General features: G+C 51.6%; 2 protein-coding genes and 1 non-coding gene across 3 annotated transcripts; 2 read left to right on the top strand and 1 right to left on the bottom strand.

Annotated features, from left to right (window-relative positions):
* Positions 1–3675: 3675 nt before the first annotated feature.
* LOC100899180 (vacuole membrane protein 1) lies at positions 3676–9540 on the top strand. The gene is made up of 9 exons (XM_018639051.1): positions 3676–3820; positions 6437–6531; positions 6701–6873; positions 6980–7121; positions 7236–7791; positions 7902–8022; positions 8345–8435; positions 8579–8699; positions 8829–9540. The coding sequence occupies exons 3-9, from the start codon at positions 6783–6785 to the stop codon at positions 8952–8954; spliced, it is 1248 nt and encodes a 415-aa protein (XP_018494567.1). The 5' UTR covers positions 3676–3820; positions 6437–6531; positions 6701–6782; the 3' UTR covers positions 8955–9540.
* A 932-nt stretch (positions 9541–10472) lies between these two features.
* On the bottom strand, positions 10473–18886 carry LOC100899037 (uncharacterized). Its single transcript, XR_003777096.1, has 14 exons — positions 18871–18886; positions 18395–18789; positions 17970–18072; positions 13482–13625; positions 13257–13393; positions 12994–13159; positions 12677–12810; positions 12446–12577; positions 12024–12382; positions 11770–11899; positions 11539–11680; positions 11165–11371; positions 10997–11028; positions 10473–10893 (listed from the first exon to the last, which is right to left on the bottom strand). It is a non-coding gene; the product is annotated as an uncharacterized LOC100899037 (transcript).
* A 1516-nt stretch (positions 18887–20402) lies between these two features.
* Positions 20403–21597, top strand: LOC114828161 (uncharacterized). Its single transcript, XM_029111122.1, has one exon. It carries the CDS (start codon positions 20565–20567, stop codon positions 21348–21350), a length of 786 nt encoding a protein of 261 aa, XP_028966955.1. The 5' UTR covers positions 20403–20564; the 3' UTR covers positions 21351–21597.
* Positions 21598–21607: the final 10 nt, after the last annotated feature.

Raw genomic sequence — 21607 nt, 5'->3', positions numbered from 1 at the left:
GGGGCTGGGAACCCCGAAGGGCGACCCACTCCTTCTTCGGGGAATGGGGAGGCTAGAGCCACGTACAGCCGCGAGCGGCTTACGCTATTGTCTATGAGAGCGGGGAAGCATTTAGCCAGGTCTTTCTCGTGCGCTACCGGTGTTCGTTCGCTCGAGCCCTGGGTGGACGCGATTCTACATCATACTCTCTTGACTCTCGGAATTCCCTCTTCCTCCGAAGGGATTATTAGGAAGTACCTGATGGAAGTCATAAATGAAACGGAGAAAGAAATCCTCGCAGATAGCATGAGGGAACAAGACATCGCTGAGAAGATCAATCAGCTGGACTCAGACTTCGAGGAGTAAGACCTCAACGGCTTGCAGCTTGGTACTCTGGATCCGGCGAGCACCTAATTCTCCAACCCGCTGAGTCTCTTCTCGAATTTTCTTTTACCCCTCTCCACAGAGCCCTCCGAATCGACGGCACGATCAAGGTCGGGATTGACAGTGTGGCGTCGGACGACACATCAGATGATGCTGGCGACGATATTTTCGGGAGCATGGACGAGAGCTTGGATATCGACGACGGGCTAAGCGAATATTCAGAAACCCCAACCGAGTCGGAACTTCAAGAGGGAGCTTCGGAGTCACAAGATATCAGAAACACGGAATCCGATTGGGACTCCATGAACCCTCCGCCTTCTCCCAATATTCCCCGTCCACGTCCCCTGGAAGAGAGCGTTCAACATCAGCGGCTCCCACCGCCACTGCCAGGGTCCGAATCAAAAACTGCTTTCAGCCGTATCGTTTACCCGGACGGGGGTTCCCTAGATGTGGGAAAGAGGATGTCAGGATTCGATGGGAGTGGTCTACACGTCCCGGCCCGTGAGCGATCGCAGTGGCTCCCACCCATGGCTCAGGGCGCGCCGCACGTCGCCTATCCCCCGGTGTTCCCCTATTTCGGCGTCGGTGCGCCCGTGCCATACTTCGCATTTCCCGTATTTCCGGTGTATCTTTATCCCACAATGCGTCCAGGCATTCAGCCGCTCCCGAGGAATCTGAATCATCGCAGGTGGAATTGAATAAATTACGCCTGGAGGAGCTTCTTGAACATTCTGTGCGACTGTGACTAGAACCAAGCCCACCCAAAGCAGGCGCTGTTTGTGCTGTTCCGGAGGTTGTTGATGATTTTCCATTAGGCCGGGACTAGAAGGAAAATCGCAGGGCATCAAAATCCCATCCGCCTCCCACATTCTACCGTAGCACAGCCCACCACCCCCCTGCACTGCTCTCTGAGCGAACAGCCTCTCGTGGAATAGATGGAAGATGCAAGAGCTCATACCACACTTCTCTTACACTCGGTTCGAATACGAGAATATTCTCCCCGTCGGTGAGGATCTTCCCCAGTCAAGGAGATTAGCACGGGAAAGTTCCCAGCCGTCCTGCGGAAGCTTCGAACCATTCGCCTAGCGGGCTCGTTCTTGTTTCATATTCGTTTGAACCCTACAGCAAAGGGGGTCTCTAAAATAAGGTGACTTCGGCTATTCGCAAGCGCATGTCATTCGAGGAATAACTGGACAGATGATTCACGAAAGAATCACCCGATTCGGACTGCCTGAGTGCGACAATGAATTGTTGCGGAACAGCGAGATTTCATGCCCGAGGGGGCCCGGACTTTCGAAGCGGAATCATTTCATGCTTAGCCGAAAATCAACGATAGAAGTGGCATGAATGACACCTTGACGGAAACTCGCGAGATGTTAGCTCGCGTCGTGATTGTCTCGATGGGCTGCGGTCCACGGTCACATCGCGGAGGACCGCGGTATTCAGAAATTGCAGCTCCGGGGTCGAAGGCGAGGGGGAGGTGAATTCTCCCGCCCGGCTTGGTCGACCATGCAGCGACAGGGCGCCAACATTCGAAATTACCGAGCGCCCCCTCGGAGTGGGATGCCACTCACCCTTTCACGGAAACCCTTCTGAAATGAGACCCAGGAATTTGGAAGACTGCATCTGATCTCTACTATTTGAGATCCCCTTCGGAAAATTCCGCGCTGATGTCCCTGCGGGAGATCCTTGTCGGCGGTCTATCATAGCAAGTTACTCTGACTGAGAAGCGAAAGAGAGCCGCAGCAGCAAGTGCACGTCACCTAACGAACCGGCTTAAGAAAAAGGCGTCGTTGGCTCCGAGCCCATTCGTACTGGAAATCCGTTGTGGGTTCCCCCTAATTGTAAACATCCTCTCAAACGCACGAATTGCATTTGAACTACACAATCGAGTCAGTGAATTCCATGAAGTTCCGTTCAAGATCTCGAAGAGAAAGAAGACTCTTCCTGCAGTTGATCCGGAATTGAGGGGGACATCTGATGCATTTATTGTAGTTGTCGTCGCCGCTGTTGTTATCGTTATAGTCGATCGTTTCGTCAACCGATTAAGGTGGAGGGCCCAACTTCGTCGCTGTTTTTCGCTAACATGGAGATCGCCAACGGAGACGTCGTCACTCGGAGGAGGAAGTCTCAAGCTCTTCGAGGCGACTACCTCAAAATAACCAAAGACGAACTTCGCAAGGAGCTTAAGCAGCGCGGATTACGGGGCAGCAACAAGCGTCATGAAATGGTGAGTTGGCGAATATCCCTTGCTTGGTGGCCTATCCGGATAGGAGGTGCGTTCGGGGTGCTGATGTACTGAGTCGAGCAAGGTTCCGGTCGAATAACGACGCGCGACAGAGCTGAAGCGCACCGGTCTGTCGATGAAGTTTCCTTGCTTAGGATCCTCTTGAAGTTTTCACCGAAAGCGATTGTACGAATCTCGAGCGGCGAATGAATTGAGTTCAGACAAGATTCAACTTTGTTTCATTCGATAGCTTATTTTAAAATCTTTTCGCAGATTCTCCCTCCGCATCTCAACTCGTTCTAATCATTATTAAGTGACGGAATTCTATCCACCCATATTCGAGATTTTCACGTCCGAAGGGCCACCTAGCCGGTTCTCTGCTATGCTCCCACCAAGCAATCGATGTTTTCATCATTATTAGACAAGTTGGAGCTTTGCGGAGCTGTGGTGTTGCTCGTTCTATCGATCCTTTACCCTCCTGACTGCATGAGACCATTCTCATTCTCTGCCCCCACAACGCTCAATGCCACGCTACGAAGCTGCAATTCACTTCCTATGCTGTATTCGTCCAGTTGCGCGGTCCGAATTTCTCGAGCTCAGAAAAATTTCGGAGACTTAATAAATCGTTTCATAGTTCTCTGACGAACCGAAGTGGGGGAAAAGTAGTTTGCCGAAATTTTCAGTAGGATATGGAAGGTCCTCCGGCTGCTCAGAGACTGATATATGTTCGGTGATGAGATCCGGCATTCGGTTCCTTCCCCGAGTGAACCAATTTCCGCTTGGAATCGGACCCTTGACTCCCACCGCAACGGGGGCCCTTCGAAGCGGAGAGCTCCTTGAAGCGGCTTGCCAACGACCCCCGCGAGCTCCTGATGGCGGAGTGTCGCGTCCTTGGGGGCTTGCAGCATGAAATGACGTATTCTATCGTCGCGGCTCGTGCTTCTGCATAGTACTCCATGTGTGTATCCGCTGCGCGGATCAGAAGCCGATGTTTGAAAATCCCGCGCTGGATGACAGCGATCAACGCAGCCGTATCGAAGCACACGCCGGGCAATATGTTCCATTTGCTGTCGGTGGTGCTGGTCACTCTCGCGGCTAGAGGAGAAGAGCGGTAGTTGTAATACGGGTGGATGAGTATCCGGACTCTTCGGAATCCTCCGATCCGCCGAAAAATCGCTCTTTCCGGTGAGCCGTGATCCTCTGATCTGTGAACGAATCATCTCTGCGAAGGTGGGTGTTAGGAAAATATTACTGCAGCCAACACCGGTTGGGGTGTTTTTTCTACGTGTTTGAAAACTTTGTGTCGATTCAATGACGACGTCATCAGCTTGCCTCGGAAGCGACGTTTCCGAGGCACGATGCGATTTCCCCGAGTACTCCGTGGAATCATGCGGAGGAGTTTCTCGTCGGGTACCAGCGGCGTGTCCCGGTAACTTTCTTACCGACTGTCAGCTGATCAGTTTTCGTCTATTTTTCTCTCGCCCAGTCGGTAAACTAGATACGGGTTGGTGAGTGCTTTGCGCTCCATGGTCGAACTTCACGTTTTTGGTCACGTGTGTGGCTACAACAGGAGATCCGCGGCTAAGGTCTCTCAGCGATCGCCGGTCTCGACAGCCAATGAATGCCTTCGTGAGGACCGCGAGAATTAATCGGCTGTTCATGCTGCTTTCATTGCGGTCGGTTCGATTGGGGAGGACGGAAGAAAACTCGTTGCTCCCTCGAATGATCCGGCGTGATTTTCCGCTTACTGTGTAGTTCGCAGATTCCCATTGTTTTGGCGACTGTGACGTCAACGTCACTTGTGCGTTTCAGTAGAGTACAACCGTGTCAAGGCCCATATCTGATCTTGTCGCGCCTATACCTCGCCATAATTCTTTGAATTTCGGAGAATCCTCTCCCCGAAAATTCCTCAATTCTTTATCTGGTTCTAAAATTCAGCGGAGCTGGGCTGCACGCATCGATGTCCGAGTGATATTTTCCACCGGCCGAATGTCAGTAGTCCTACTCTGATTGACGAGGATAAGCGTGAACTAATTATGCTCAGCCGATAGATGAGTTGCTGTGAGCGGGATCGAGGCACCGAGTTCGGCATCGAGACCTCTAGAAGACTTCCACGGGGAAATGAACTCTCAAGAGCTCCTAGGCATGTGGCGATGGCTGATAGCGGCGAGCAAGTGCCCATCAGACGCTCCGGACGCTTCTGTGAAGAAAATTGCGTAAGACAATCAGTGTTCCGTTCGCATTGTGCGTCCGCAGTCCCGAATAGCGTTCTCGGAGATGGCTCCGACCTACAATAGGGAACTCATTTCCGTCAGAGCGGTCGTATATCCGCTCCACGCTTGCCGATTTTTTTATCTAGCTAAGCCCAAGTTGACTTACTCTGTCTCCTGTTCAGAGCTCGCATACGATGCTGTCTAGTTGCCGTCTTCTGGGAAACCCCAATAAAATGTGATGGGAAGAACGTGGCCCTCCCGAAAGCGCGTATTTTCAGTGTCGGAACCGCTTATTGAAGCTGATCGCGACCAATAATTCTGAATTGGATGAGCCATCTGTTCACCCGAATCTGAGTCTCCTGATCGACCGTGGCCGCATCGACTGTCCGGAGCTATTGATCGTCGGGAGCCACCATACGGTTTTCCAGATGGAGAGGGAAAGTCGCACAGCGTGTAAATTAGTACTTTCCTCCTTGTTTCCCTCTGAGGAAAAGTCCTGCTCGCGAAAACCCTGTCCGACTTCTGTTGGACCTCGTTCGAGTCTGTGAACGGAGAGTTCGATCTCGTTGATCGGCAACAACGCGACGACGATGCGAGTCGGCATGACTCGAAGCAGAACTCTGATTCCGGCCAGAAGCAGCATCCGAGTCATTCGATTCTCAAAGGCTGTAAAATAATTCGTATTGAGTCGAGGTCCCATGCACTCGTGATCTCTCCCGAGCTCTCCTTCTCGAGCCTTTCCACTTTCCGTATCTCGACAGACGACATTGATATCAGGTATTTTGGTGTTTGTGAAGTCTCCGGGAGAGTCGGCTTCAGGTTCGCTGCGCGACAATGATGATCGCCCATTGAGCTTTCGAGAATTTCGAAGGTCCGCGGCTCGGCGAACAGATCATCGAAACACACAATCGGATGGAATTGATCGTGAGCGATCCAATGAAGTTGAAAAATAGAGATTCGGACGCGGAACGCCGACGTCGCGCTTAGCGAACATGTCGTGGACAGTTTTCGATGTTTGCATCGCGCATTATTGTGCCAGAGTGTTATTGTTGCTCGATGGCCGGCGGCTGCCGTTGCCGCTCTTATATTTGTGAACCTGAGGCCGCCAGACACGCGACAACTCGCGCGCCGTCTTCGGTACGGCGGAAAAATGACAACAGTAATTGACATCCCCCAGCTGATAGCCTCCCAGGTGACTCCTTCTTCCCAGAGAATTCTCAAGGGCGTTCTAAGGGGGAGAATTTCCACTCGGTGGTTCTGGAACGGGTGGGGGCTTCCACGATATCTCAGATCATTATTGTTGTTGTCGTTGTGTTCTATCCTCCTCAACGCTCTCGCGATCATGTTGGGCTCCGGTGAGTGATCTCCGATCGTTCTCAATTCCTTGGGATCGCGCTTGGAGGCCTTCTTCCGAATTCAAAACAAAGCAGTTCTCGATGTGATTATCGACCACCACGGATTTTGTTCGATATGACTCCTAAGGAAGTTGAAGGTGGAGGATCGATTTGAACTCAGTCAGCTCTGAGTCTTTCCAGAGAAGTCTCTGATCCAGATTTACACACTCAGAGCTACCAACGAGCTATGTAAGTGGTGAGTTGTCATCCGATCTCAGATGATGCTTTTCATCTTCCAGATCCGAAAATTGGAAAAGTGGGAATCAGAAAGACGTGCGCGCGAAGCAGAATTGTCCTACTCCGACTCCCCTGGCTCCGATCTGACGAAGTATAGGTGAGTCTCGCCAGGACTATCTCATTCTGGGATCCCGTTCGCGCAACGCATACCTCTGAGCATGTGGAAGACTAATAATAATCAGAAACGAAAACTCCAAAACCTGGATTGAGTGAATGACCCGACCGTATCCTTCTATTTGATACTCATACGGAATCCGAATTGGCAGCTCGTTCTCCGAGAGTGAATCCCCAACGGGTACACCTCAAGTGGATTTCTTCTGTGGCAGCTGTGACGGATCTCTGTACCAGATGAGTTTACTCCAGGGAACCACGGGTCGTTCCCGACAGAACGCAGCCAACAAATCGCTCAATGCAACGAATATAGAGACAAAATCACGAGGTCGGTAGGATCGCAGCTCGGAGGTTTCCGAACGACGATGACTCAGGTACTGGGTCACATCCGGGAGAGATATTTCCCACTTACCGTTTCCCCATCCTTCCCATAGGCGACCACGCCGAGATGGCGACGCACAGTGTCATTGATCTACGGACCGAGCGTCAGGGTATCGTTTTATGGAAACGACCCCTGACGACGACTCATTACTTCGTCGCAGAACTTGTGGGGCTTCTCGGAGATCTCATTGCCAAGTAAGCGTTTAGGCGAGACACGACTCCATCGAAGGGGAACCTCATCGGACGTTATCAGCATGGTCTGGGTTTTGGAATTTCTTCAACGTCTCTGAAGTCCATGCTCACTTGCAGGCTTTGGCGCAATAAAGGTCGAGTGTGTGTAGCTCTCGTAGCCTTCATCATGTGCGTGGTGGCGTATCGGCTCGAAGGTGGACATCAACATTACATCAAGCCCATGGAGCGGACGTTTCTATGGTGCATATACTGGGTTGGGCTGGGTGTACTCTCGTCCATAGGATTGGGGACAGGCCTGCATACGTTCCTGCTGTACTTGGGTCCGCACATAGCCGCCGTGACGTTGGCTGCATCAACGTGTAAAAGTCTTAATTTTCCTGAACCGCCTTATCCGGACGAAATCGTTTGTCCCGAGGGAGAAACCGGAGATGTGGCGCCTGGCATCCTAGCCATCATGTCTAAGGTCAGACTCGAAGCCTTCATGTGGGGCGCGGGAACCGCCCTAGGAGAACTACCTCCTTATTTCATGGCACGAGCGGCTCGAATTTCCGGTGAGATGGACGAAGAAGAGCTCGAAAATCTCGAGAAGATCAAGGCTCTGGAGAAATCCGATCGCACCCAGCTATCATTATGGGAGAGAGCCGAAGTTGCCGTGGGCAAACTCATTGAGAAGGTTTGTAGGCGAGCCCGACGGCATCGAGAGCGAAACGAATGACAGCAGAGATCATTCTCTGAAGACAGCAAAAAATGCGAGCCTGGCTCACGGCTCCGAACCTCTTCCAGATCGGCTTCTGGGGCATCTTGGCGAGCGCATCGATCCCCAACCCGCTGTTCGATGTTGCTGGATTCATGTGTGGGCATTTCCTAGTACCCTTTAGGACGTTCTTCGGGGCTACCCTTATCGGTGAGTTCGAGCATCCTACAACGCCATCCTGAGACTCATCCATCGCCGCTCGACGGTGATCCCGACCCATTCATGAGTCTTTATTGTTCCATTGATCCATACGATCCGATGCGACACTTTATCACAGTATGATATCCCTTTCATCTCACGGACGATTTCTCAGCAGATCGGGATTCGTTCTCGCATCGCTCGAGTAGATCCTTGGTATTTCGCAGCACTCCAGGGTCCGGGACCTCCTAAAGCCCCGATTCCTTACAGAATTGCCCCAATATCGAAGTGATTATGAGTGCTTTTTCTCATGTGGAACTCTATTGCTTTCCAGGCAAAGCCGTCATCAAGATGCACATCCAGAAGTTGTTTGTGATTTTTGTATTCGATGAAGCAACCGTCGAAATTCTGCTCAACCTGATCAAGTGAGTCGGGGATCAACGTATCGGGACTATTGTTCGGGATAGTGGACGATCAGCTCTCGTTGTACTTGGGAGGACCACACAATTGGTGAATCTTCTCGGATGAAGAAGTGGATCGGGCTCTTACGTCTTGATCGTCTTTTCAGGGGAGTACCCGGAATCGGACCCCGCATAGAAGCCCCCTTCGAGGAGTTTTTGCAGAAACAAAAAGATAAATTCCACAGGAGGAGCGAAAGCTCTGGCGACGGCGACTCGATGGTCTCTCAGGTTCGTAGATAAAACCTCAATCGGCTGCATTCCTCCCTCATCATCTGATGGTTCTCACTATTCGATCTGAAGCGCAGTTGAAATATTCGATTTAATATTTTTAATACGAATCCCGTTTTTCCTCCGTAGGCCTTCGAGAAGTTCGTGCTGCTCATGGTGTTGTATTTCTTGGTGTCGATCGTGAATTCGATGGCGCAGAACTACCATAAGAGAATCAACCGCAAGCACTCGGCGAACCATGCGAAAAAATATTAAAGACCTACACTGTTATTGTATCGGCGTCTGATGTATGTTATACGCAGGAGAGCATTTGATCGATGAGTTGGTTGCTGCAATCTGTAGAACTCTGTACGCCCGTCGAGACTCGGGCCCAGCGGTGCAATTCTGAAGCCGGTTGCATCGAAACGAGCGACCGCTTCAGCCCTGGTACTGATTGTGAATACACAGGCACAGAAATGAATTAATTACGATAAGTATAGGAGAACGAAGAGGTGACAACGGACACAAACATACCGATAAACAAAGAGACTTTTATCCATCAACGTCAGGCGTATGAAAAAGTCTGACCCGGAGTCAGAAACAAAGAGGTGAATGTGCGGAATGCGTGCCTGCCCGTGTGAGGTCTTTGTGGAAGCGAGGGCGTTCTCTTTTCAACTCAGTGACATTCCTTAGATTCTTCAGTGGGAGTTCGTCCCTCAAGCTCAATGCTAATATCTTCGATGCGAAATCCGACTGAAATCCGTTCCCACGGTAATGGCCGGGGCGGATCGAACCGTTCTGTCTAAGTAAATGTGGAAGATGAATTCTGTTTTTTCTGTTCGGGCCGATTTCTAGTGATCACCGTGACTCCTCAGGTTTCCAGGAAATCTTCTAGCGCTCTGAAGCTCGATTCATTCGCTCTGAAGTACAGATCTGCCGGGAGTATCCTCAGTTGTTTTGAGTTCCAATGCGAGTTTACGTCCCGTCGGCTTCCTGATCTAGATAGTATCATAGGTTCGAAACGAATCGCTCCGAAACAAAATAGAGCCTTATGCCAGTGCTGATGAGACGCTACAAAAAGTTTTGGAGCCGGGCTGACTGTACTGCATGATGAACGGGGAGGTCAAAGATATCTAATCATGAAGCCGGCTCGGATCTCCTCCAGAACGTTCGGAAGGCCGTGGAGTTCAACTCGGGGCGCAATAGTCAAGTCCACTCCTCCAACGAGACTCTTCGTGTGAGAGGAGTGCTCCACCAGCTGATTTTTCGATGGCAGGCCGCGGAAGATAATCGATTGGAGAAGTGAGAGGTCGGTGGAGAGGATGAACGATAGCAATGGGGAAGAGGAGCTCCCACGATTTAGGTACCTTATAAGATTTTGGGAGCTAATATGGAGATCGTCGGAGGCAACAATAACAAATTATTTTGTGGGGGGAGAAGGCGATGCCGGATGTACTGTGAGAAAATAAGTTCCCTGATGATGGGGTGTTCTCTTTTTGGCGAATGCGTGATTATAGGTTTTTTTTTTCGGGTTAAGATCTGTCATTGTCTGAGGTTGAGGGTCGCACAATCTACACTCGATGTTACCGAAGTCAATACAGACATGAAGCATAATAAAAACTGCAGACTTGACAGCTGCTCATTTTCTTCGCTCTGTCTCGAAATCCAGCTCCACGGGCGGTCAGAGTCGATCACCTATCGAGCGGCGGACTCAACCCTGATTCGATCGATCGCGAGAAGGAGGCGGTTCGTTCATTCCCTAGAGCTGTTCTTTATTGGTCGTTGTCACAGGCCTTGGATACGATGAAGTCTGAGATGCGGCTTCAATTTTTCCACCCGTCGAATCTCTTCCTTGTAATCCATAGCGCTAGCTATCATATCGTGTCTGGTAATCGTATGCTCCGATCCCTCTGGAACTCCTGAGCGTAAGAGTGGCGTCGTAAGCCATCTGGATCGGGACCGGAGGCGAATGTCCATGTTTTTCCGCCCAGCGTCGCTGACAAGCATAAACAAAGGCAATTCAGGCGCAGAATCGCAAGTTTTGGTGCGCAGAACATACACCCGATTCCGACACTGGTCATCATAGTCGCGGGAGAATCCCGATGGATGGCTAGAGCGTCACGTTGGGCCGGTCACGCCGCCTGACCAGCATCAGCTTGAAGAGCCACGTGAATGCAAAGCATGCGTTCGCCACGCAGAGTACCCGATACAGCTCCTGGAACATAAAGAGAGGATATTTCTTGGAGGCTGCCCATGATTGACAGCTGAGGTTTGCAGTTTCTCGATCCGATTCCGCTCATGCGACCCCGCTCGCTTACTCTGTAGGATCCCTGGCCGTCCCGGTAAACGCCTGAAAAGAGAGAATGATCCGCTTTGACTTTCACGATATATCGTATGATGTCGTTAATTACGTTGTTCGACATCGTCGAATCTGAGCGTGGGAGACCCAATCGCCTCGGCGGACCCAAGAGGGGTGGAGCACTCACCAATCACGAAGGGTCTGATCAACATCAAGAGACCGCAGATACACGAGGCGATTGAAACGTTGAGCGTCAGTCTTCGCAAGCCGAAACTTTTAGTAATGAACATCGGCAGCAAGAAGATCCTCGCTCCGTGTGAGCAGCCCATTCCCAGAGCGGTGAGCACAAGCGCTATGTAAGAGCGGGAGTGCATCAAGCATTGGAACATGGCACCTGAAAAAAAAATGCCCATGAGACGGCACTGGTCCTTGACGAAACCATGCATCGCATAGCCGTCGCAGGTCGAGACTACGATTCCACAGCGATGACGGCTGCTCGCGATACTCGTCTTTCCGTTCCCAAGTCTTCATTCGGAATGTTTGAGGTCCTCCGTGACTCACTCTGCAGGGAACAGGCGACTAAAACGATGAGCTCCATCGGAAGAAGATCTACATCCGCAATGTATCCTGTGATAAGTCGAGCCATGAGATCGCCCAAACAGAATGCCGACACCAGATATACCGATACGTCCGTTGTGAAGCCCTGCGTCGGAGGAATCGATGAAAAGGAATGGTCCTGAGGATGTTCCGGGAGAAAACGGAGTCGGTCGTGTATACATAGTTATCACGAACCTTGTCCGTCGCGAAATCAAGAATGGTCAGCAGAAAAACCCCGAGGCACAGTTGCACTAGGAATTGGGACAGTGTCAAGTGCCAGAAGGTGATGGTGAGGAAGGGCCGGACTCGTTTCCATAGCCTGTATCTGTCGATGAGGGAAAGAGGGTTTATTCCGGGGATATATCCGTGGGCTTAGGGATCAATCAGGGACCCCATGCAACACGTGAGCTTCAGATCTGTCGGAACATTCCCAGCTCGTCTCAACGCACCGCCTGCTGTCGTGATACTCGCAGGGTCCTTCAGAGGAGCACTCCTTGATGCGTCGGACTTTCGGCAGCTTAGGCATGCGATTTATGGTGGTCGAGCTCCGGCGGAACTCCGAATACAAAGTGTAACCGGTCGGAATGTGCGGAAAGGGCATCAGAAGAACCTGTTAGCGAAAGTATTGCTGGAATTTTTTCCTCCCGGTAGACCGTCCGTACAATTCATCGATTTGGACCGCAGAAAGTCGAACCTGACTCGCGCTGGGGTCGGCGTTCGTTTGCGCTGCCGCGGGCTCAGCATTCACCCCTGTTGGAGCTTTCACTGGAGCCGCTTCATCTCCAGGCTCCACGACAATCTTAGCTCTCTCTCGACCGTCTTCGGCCCCGTCTCGTTCCTCCTCGTTGTCCTCGGGAAGAACAATCTTCACTTTATTCGTCGTGGGAGCACTCTGGAGGTCTCTGCGGATGGTGCTGAAGTCGAGTTTCCCGTCGCGCTGTATGAACTTCGAAGAATCGTTGATCTGATGTATGATACTCGCCAGCTGGACTTCGGTATCCACCTGCGATGCGGGACAACATCAGTCGAATCATCGGGAATCGGCGCGTTTACCTATCCACTCTGAGCCGCGAGCCTCTGAACGAGCTCTCCCAGAACTCACCTGAGACGTAGCGACACCGCCGCCCTCACTGACGTAGTATCTGATATCCCCCTGATATTGTTTCTTGTCTTCTTCGTCTTCCGAAGAGTCCTCCTCCACTTGCTCTTGAAAGTGATTTATCCAACTGGCCAAACCTGTGGATGCCGAGTCATGGAATCGCAGAGCGCCAGAGAACGACAGCGAATCATCGATCGGGAAGGAGCATCCGGGTACCGAAATTAGGCGATGACCTCGATCCATCCGCGATGACGAGGATGTCGGGTCTTAGAGATGTCGATCGCTCCGGGATTGCCCCCTTTGTTTATCGGAGAGTTTACCTTTGTTGGCGACAACCGCGTTGTTGAAAATGCTTTTCCGTCGCTGCTTAGGATCCTGAACCATCCAGGACGGCGATCTGACCGAGAACGAGAACGCCAAAGCATTCAAGACGCATCCGCCGAGCAGGAGCATCGACCAGTGGAGACCGTATGATCGGAGAGAATACTAATGAACGGAAAGAACTTGGTCACGTCGTGAAATTTCTCCTGTGAGTGTGTTTGGGCGGTATGCTGACCATTATATCTTATTCTCATTGACTTACTTCCAACAGAGGGGGGAAAACAATGCCGTTTATCGCTGCTAGAGCTTCCACAACACCGGCTGCAGTTCCTCGTTTTTCGACGAAATGCTGATTTATGCAAACCTGCGTCATCAGCACGGCGCCGCATGTCGCAGCTCCTGAAATAGTATCGAACCTTGAGCCCCCTGATGACTAGCGAGAGATTTGATCAAGTGAACCCCTTCGGCCCCGATTTGCTTAGCTCACCGTGGACGACGCCAAAGAGTACGGACAGCCAGAAGATATCCGGAGCGAAATAACACAAGGCTACCGACAGAGCCGATAGAAACGAAGACACTATTATTATGATTCTGATTGGTAGCCGCCTCGATAGTAAACCAAAGACAGGTCCTGTAAGGGGAACGAGATGCTCCAGTAAATGCGCCGAAGATCTCCTTCTGGTATCCCGGAAAGTGGGCGGAATCGGATCGGGAAATCGTCTGGAAATTAATTACTATTCGTGTTCGAGCTACGTCCGCAGCCTTAGAACTGTGAGAGGCATATCTTCGCGGGAGAAAGCGTCGTCCGTGATTGATTCTCCAGCTCATCTGTCTGGGAGTTCGCTCGAGCTCCGTGGAGCATCTGGGATTCGTCATGAATAAATAATTCCTCGACACTGGCACGAGTCGTTCCGCAGTCGCGAGAGGGCCTATAAGCGATCCAGAGCCGAAAGAAATAGAGATATGTTTACGAGGAGCTCCATTGCCTTCCTGGCGTGTGATGAGTTGCTGGTGACACTCGATCCTTCTGTGAAGAGACCTCTTCACTCCGAGGACTAGGTTCGGGAGCGATGATGAAATCGCCAGACAAAGCCGCATCCTTGAGCTGATTCGCTGTCCATGGAGCTGACTTTCCGCCCTGAGTAAGCTTGTCAGCCCGAGTAGCAGACAAGTCCCGTGATTGAAAAGAGGTTCACTGTCTCGCGACCGACCGAGATGACTCGATGAGGTGTTTCGCTCAAATCTCTCATCCATCAATTCCTGTGGACGACTCATTTTCCTCCAGACCGGCATTCGTCGCCCGGGGAATCCACGATTCCATAAATTCCTGGTCCTACAGCGAGGAACCTGCGCTCACCGAGTCCGGGACCGACGGAACGGGGACTTCGATTTCGCAGTCGTATCGCGAGGGTGTTTCTTACAGACGAGTTGGAGGATGTTCGAAGATCGGTGACTTCTCGGAGAACTGGTCCTCGAGACTGGTCTGATTCCGGAAATCTCTGGATAACCTCTAATTGAGAGGGGAAAGTCTTGATGTGGAACACCGAATCTTCCGACTCGAAGCTCTAGTTACTGTTACGCTCTCTCTCTCTAGCGAGAGAAACGCTGGCAGGTGCGATTCATGGACGGTATCCACTCATAATTTAATGCGGCGGGCAACCCCGAGCGGCTCTGATATGTTGCGGCTTGCGGCCAATAAACTCCCGTACTCTATAGACATCGCGAATACCACCGACAACCGGCGACAATCGGTGAACAATCGCTCGCTGCTTGAGAAGGCTCATTTGACACCGATGGAAGCAAGAGCAGTGGCTTGAACAGCGATCAAGACCACCTCATACGAATCGCGGGAGTTGTCGGCGAGGAGCGAGCTCATGCATGAATCAGTCACGCTGTAATCGATCCTGGTGAAAGCTAGAGCCGCTCTCACACTTAGGTTGTGTCTATGAACGTATCCACATTGGATACTCTACGGGAGCGACGTCGCGTAATATCCATGGGAATCCGAGGCTGATAGAATCGGAAAACTTCGTGGAGGATTTCGTGAATTCCGAGCTCCAGATTTTCCGGAGAACAAGGGTCGGATTCCCATCTAGAGCTGAAACTCTCAACTGCTCGTGAGCAAGCATAAGTCATGTTCTCGCGAGTGAGCGATCTTGTCGGTCGGCAGCCGACCGAGTGTCAACCCTGTCTATGATGAGTAGGTTTCCGCGCGCGATCCCGCCCGCGAGGTCACATATGGATGTTGATTGATGACTACATCGTTGCTAGGATTCGAGCCCTGCCTCCCTTAGTTCTTCTCTTGGGACACGATTTATGTATGCGATCACGCTCTCCATCCTTCTCTGTCATCTCTACCTCCCTTCACTGATTCCTCTCCTTGACGTGACTGATAAAGCGAGAGAGAGCATCGAGCGTGGTCGTTCGAGCGGTGTCAAGTCACCGTTTTCCCTCATCCGAATAGAAACACTGAACCGTGATTATTTGATTATTCTATGGACGAATTCTCAATTTCCAAGGAGCAATTAATTTATCGCCTTTCCATCCCGTCTTCCGCGAAACAGATGTTGGGACTCAGACTGGGGCCCCAACTCGGACTCTGCAGCTTCCTCCGAGACCTATGCATCTCTGATTCGAGGTCCCATCCTGTAGGCTGCACCGAAAAAATTCGCCTCACAGGAAGTAAGCCATGGAATGTCGGCGCTTGCATTCCCGAGCTCTTGACTTGATGGAACCTGATCCCCGTGGGATAATATCGCGGGATCTCTGGCGCTGCGCGGTAGGAAGTCGCTCAAAGAGATCACACAGTGCTTAGGTGGAGTGCCATCGGCGGCGTCGTTGTAATAATTGTAGATGTCGTAATCGATATTTGACAGGGGCATGGTAGACTCTCACCGCTAGTAAGCAAATATTCGCAGACAGGGCCGACCGCTCGGAACATTTCATGTCGTAACTCTCCGCCGGACGGGTTGCTCGCGGTGGAGATTGCCCCCGTTTACAGAAAACGAACCGTCTCAATATTCTCGAGGAAACCCGATGTGAATGAATGGTGACGACGGAGCTTCTAGTGGGTCTTAATGGCAGAACCGCAACTCCGGGCAAATGGATGCACAAGGACCGCTAAGAAACTTGTGAAAGTGAAGAGCTCGATCTTTTTAGATTTCTCACGACATTCGACCGAGTTCAACAAACGAGTCTTGGCTATTTCGCGCATACAGTCTAGTGTCTGTGTCTGGACGTGATCTGGATGCTCACGAGTTCGGACTTGTTGTTATTGTAAGTGCTACATCTAATGGCGGCGCCGCGGCTATCTTACGAGCAAATACGAGCAGCGGAGTGATGTCTCAATTTGGAGCTTTTACGACTATTAAGTGATAGAACCAGGTTCGTCTCACGAATAATGTCGCGACGGAAATTCACTGACCAGGCGACAGCTTCAGAGGCCTTGAACATCAGTTTGGCTGAATCTCTCTGCCGAGCGCCCTATTTCTTCGGAAGACGAAATTCAAGGGCCTAGCATATCGATCGAGTCTAAATTCGATTTGGAAGGGGGCCTGTCGATCGTGAGTCGGGTTACGGTAAAGCTCTTTCTTTCGAAGTCCCGATCAATGATGATCGTTGATCACAAATCACCGCCGGTCAAATCGGAGAGACAGACTCGGCGCGAGGCGAATCCGAACGCCAAATCATCTCAGCACTCTCTGCTCGACAGCTGGTGGGCCCGTGAAAAAGTGTTGAGGAATGTACGAGTCCGCTTCCGGCATCGACGATCGCTTCCGATGCTCGCCCTTGTCTCTTTGGACGGACTTGCGTGTATTTGCATTTTATCAGCGCCGAAAGAGCCTTTCCATGTCGAACAAAAGTTTCTCACTGCCTTATCTCACATCCGAAGGCTCAGCGGAGGAATCGATTTGTATTCGGACTTCTCCAGAGCTGTCCCGTGTTCGAGAGAGCGAGGGTCCTCGCCAAGGCCGCTCGAGAATCATATTTCAGACGTGCTAACCGAGCAGTGGTAAATAATCTGATAAGCCTGTGGCATTCATCTTGTCTGTCAGTGTCTCCCTCCTTCTTTCGTTGATCTTTATCTACTGTTTACATTTTCCGCTACATCTGGTTCCCCTCCTGACTGGGCGGACCGGAAAAAGATTTTCTCATTGAGGAATCACGGAGCTCTCGAATCTCTGCGATCGATCGCTCTCGCTCGGATGCTACAAACTGAGTGCCTCCAGCAGCTTGTCGCACCAAAACGGTGTCTTTGACGCAGACAGGGAGCGTCGTCGAGACGGTCTGAGCAACCGTTTCGGGAGAAGTTTATGAAGCTCTGTCCTGAGAGAATCGGTGATCGAATCCAATCTGGTTCTCTCGTTGAGAAAGCGTCACAAGACGCGACGCGAGACGGACTCTCGGCTGAGGAGAAGCACGTCCAGCGAAAGAAGTCTTCAACAGAAATCCGTCCGGCTGTACCCTTCCGTTTCGATGGCAGCTCGAGGTGGGCGTAGTGATTTACGGGGCTATCCCATCGAAATCTGAAGAAATCAGTCGGATGCGTAGACGTTACAGACACGAGTTATCACTACGCATTCAGTTGATGCCGTCTCAAGCTTATTCGCTCAATCAGGGAACTAAAAACGGGTCCGGAAACGTACGGAATACGAAAAACTCGGTTCCATTCCGCTTCTCGCCTATGATGCCGATCCCTTCCGGAACGCCGAATCCGAACCGCCGAATGGGGCACGACTGTCGACTATAGAATAATAATCAAAGTTCCCCAGCTGATCAAGAGCGCGATATTCCGACGAGTCGTCGGAAAACCATGTCCTTGACTCGGTTTCCGCTTCCGGTCGACTTCCCGGTATGAAAAGAGTCTTCTCTTCGAGGGATCCGAGAGGCAGAGCGCGGTATCAAATCCCGCTGCACCATCTTTATTAATGAAAGACGCCAACCGCAGTGAAGTCCGCTCTACATAGATACTAACCTGCAAGATGAATAAGCGTGGTGTGTAGGGCGAAAGGCCATGCGGCCATCTGTCGGGAACATTTCAACTCGGCGATCCAAGCTACGAAAAGTACACCCACAACCTGGAAACAGGGGAGACGTAGAAGCCGAGATTTTCCGAAAATTTGGAGCTCGGGGGAGCTAGTGAATCATGGAAAACCGATGCTGTCCGACCGCTCCACAGGCTCACGTCCCTCGGATGGGCTCGCGGAGGAGGAACTGAGTTGACAGGAGCAGGCGGGAGCTCGATGATGCTCGGGCCAAGCAGCGAACCTCGCGAGAAAACTCCAGATCCGAGCGCTGAGTTGCGAAAGACACGAGAACGGACAGGGTGCCGTACCGTCTAATCTCCGAGTGAGAGAACTCGAGAAGCCCGAGCCCCGAATCAAATGGAAGTAAATTCACCTTTGAAGAGCCATGCATGAACAAGTTAACTCCCCCGCAGGCCAGAGCAACGAGCCACGAGTACTTCGAGTCTGGGCCGCGCTTGCTCGTGGGGAGAACCACTTTACGCTCTGGGCGACACGATTGCCGTCGCTCCTGTAACCTCGGCACGGGTACTTCCAATTGTATTGAAGACATCGTCGGCTCGCTACGTAGAGAGCACCAATTGAAAGTTCACTTCGAGGCTTCGCACATGCGGACGTCTTGCCCTCATTTGCCTTCAACACTGGTCGAGCGACAGCAAGCACATTTACGAGATCGGGAAAGACCGCTAATCCGAATCGTTTTTTGAATGAACAGTCTCCAATCGCTTATCACGAGGATCGTCTCGGCCGCCGCCAGCGTCTGACACCACGCTGTAACAACACAACGAGTAATAAATACGAATCACCTGACGGTCGGACAGCCGTCAGCGGTCTGATAACTTCGATCCTCACCTTCTGTACGAGTGGATAGAAACCGCGCGTAGAGTGGAGTCGTCCATTGTCCTTATTGGCGTGAGAGCGAACGCGAGGAGAGGGGATCGTGGCTCGCGCTTTCCCTGGGATCGCTTCTCTCAGCGGGATGCATGCGGAGTTGATTTCGGTACGGTCTCCATTATGCTTCTCGATTCTCGCACATGACCCGTCGAGTGTTGTGCGGGTTTTCCTTCGAATCTACGGGAGATTCAAGGGAATGCCGAATCCCAGAGCTACCTCCTATGAGGCAACGTGAGCTACCTCTAGGCTGGATCGAGCAGGATTTTCACGCCAGAGGCGATTCACGATCGGAGACCTCCTCCACTGGTCCTCCGCTTGCTTCTCCAGCTGACTCTGCGGAACTTGCGATCGTATCTGAATGCGCGAAGGCGGAGATACTTGAAACATATCGTACGGCGGAAATGAGTTGAAGGGTCCATCGAGGAACGGCATGTGGTGCCTTGTCGACTTCGCCTCCATCCGACATTGATCCAAAAAAAAAACATCGAGAACCCCGTAATAAAAGCTCCGAAAGTATATCTTCGATGGATGTCCCACCCGAGGTCGAGTCAGGGGCAGGTAACAGGACGGGAGCGAGAGAAGGAGCGATCAGGACAGTTCACAATCCAGTCTGAAAGGTACTCGTTGGCCTTCAATGGCGATTCTGAATCCTAAATACTGGTGTTTTCCCCGCACACGCGCCATGGTTGTCGTTGTCATTCAGGAGGCCTCATTGATGGTACTCCGACAGAGAGCTCTTGAGGCTGATCGTATCTGTCGAATCCACTCACTCACTCATTTACGACGCTCATTCGGTGTCGTACACTGTGATCCGCTCTGATCGCCTCGGAGGGTTCGAGGAGCACGCGAAACGACCCGCACTTACATCTACAGGCTCATTGGTGAGGATGGATGCCTATTTTTTTCAATGCCTTCCTTGTCTCCTCCGTCTCATCCCAGATTCCCGCCTCACACCAATCATTTCATCCCATAATTGGCGGAAGGCCTCGACTTCTTTGGCTCGATTGATTAAGGGGTCCCTCCGCTCATTCCTCAACTACAGCATTAGGAGAGCTTTCGATGTCAGAATGGAGATTTTCCCTTGAATTCGGAGCTCCGAGTTCCACCGAAGTTCGCAGGTTCCCGTCTATCGGAGGCTCTCTGAGGATATCTCCGATTTTCGTTGCTCATCAGATTCCGCTCCGAGTCTTCATGCCCCACCGCGACAGAGATCATCAGATTCAAACGCTGCATACAAACCTGGTACCCGCATGCATGCAATAAGAAGTCGGTCACGACAATCAACAGCCCGCGACGTGCAGGCCGGGAAGACGTGCATACATTGAAACGCGCGGTGCAGCTCTCGCATCGGAGTCCCGTCTCGTGCTCGGAGAGTGCCAGTGACTTCATTCTATCCTTCACTCGGTATCCGTGGTCCGGAGTCGCATTCAAGCATGCCGACACTCAACTTCAGTGGCTTGCCTGAAAACTGTCGCGTCGGATCGGGCAGCTTGACGCTCAACCCTGCCTTGACAGAAATCTTGAGGCCATGCCATGTGTGCGGTAAGGTCAACATTGAGAATCAGGTGTGCACTTCGGGCCATAGCTTCTGTCCCGACTGTATAGCTCCTTCGCTTCGAAAATCCACGAGGTGGTGTCTCCTCTGCAAAACAATGACCAACTTTCTCCGCGTCGGCATACCGTTCGATCTACTCGCGAAAATGCCGTTTTCTTGTGCCTGCAACTATTCTGGATGTCTCGAGCAAATAAAACAACATTTGGAGCGAACTGCGATTCCGGAGGTGTGCTTCAACAAGAGAAGCAGTGCGACCCAGCCACCGCGGCAAGTGACCCAGACAGCGCGGCAAGCGACCCCAGCGTCTCATGCCCGGTCCGCACCTTCGAACGGAAGCCCAGCTGTCTTGCTGACCCAGATAGCACAAAGCATCGCAGAGTTGAAAACGGTGAACGAGACTCTACGGAGTCTCCTCGACGAATCGCAGGCCGTCATTCAGGCCGTATCGACCAATCAGGTGTTTTTTTGCTTCAGTCTCTCGAAACTACTCAAGAGAGAACCCGTGGAACAGAGTAAGGTCGTAGAAGGCGTGCCTCTGACAGTGCAGATCAACGTCGAAGGTCTGGAGGACCGACCGTATTTTTGTGTGTCGGTCGGAGGATCGGCGCTCGATTCGGAGACTTCTCCATGGCCGCATAAAGACTGCATATCGGTGCGCGTTCACGATATGAACGGGAGAATTGTGCTGGGGTGGAAGATCCCGTCATTCGCGGGTGGAATGCGCGGGTCCCCTCCCGAAACGAGCGGTCCCCGCACATCTAAATACTTGTGTGAATTCTCGCATCTCGTTTCGGAGGAGGATATACTGAGACACTATCCACGCACCAGAGCAAAATATATCTTGATCTCGCTTGTGATTTGTGAACGCTTATCTTACAATTAGCCGAGGATCTCCTGTGTCGAAACGAAATACTCAGAGCTCCTCATACTAACACAGAAACATCGGTTCCGTAGTAAAATCTCTCTTCGGAAAAGAACAATTCAATGCTGAGCGCTGCGGTCGAACTAAGGACCTTGACTGTTTTTTAGAGCAAACTTGTGAGTTGATGTAATGTGAGGCCGTTCTACTTCATCAAGAATTTCATACCCATCTACAGTAAATAAAATGATTCCGCCTCCGACAGAAGGCACTTGAATATA

The sequence above is a fragment of the Galendromus occidentalis genome, unplaced genomic scaffold, assembly GCF_000255335.2.
Source record: "Galendromus occidentalis unplaced genomic scaffold, Mocc_1.1 scf7180000077284, whole genome shotgun sequence".
NCBI lineage: Eukaryota > Metazoa > Arthropoda > Arachnida > Mesostigmata > Phytoseiidae > Galendromus > Galendromus occidentalis.
The sequence above is the reverse complement of the archived record's forward strand: the minus strand, read 5'-3'. Positions and strand labels throughout refer to the sequence as shown.

Bases quoted from the DNA above. Each gene is read 5' to 3' on its own strand.
- LOC114828161 (XM_029111122.1), top strand. From the start codon at position 20,565: ATGACCAACTTTCTCCGCGTCGGCATACCGTTCGATCTACTCGCGAAA.
- LOC100899180 (XM_018639051.1), top strand. From the start codon at position 6,783: ATGAGTTTACTCCAGGGAACCACGGGTCGTTCCCGACAGAACGCAGCC. The intron at 7,122-7,235 runs GTAAGCGTTTAG...GCTCACTTGCAG, and splicing joins CTCGGAGATCTCATTGCCAA to GCTTTGGCGCAATAAAGGTC. The intron at 8,023-8,344 runs GTGAGTTCGAGC...ATTGCTTTCCAG, and splicing joins CTTCGGGGCTACCCTTATCG to GCAAAGCCGTCATCAAGATG.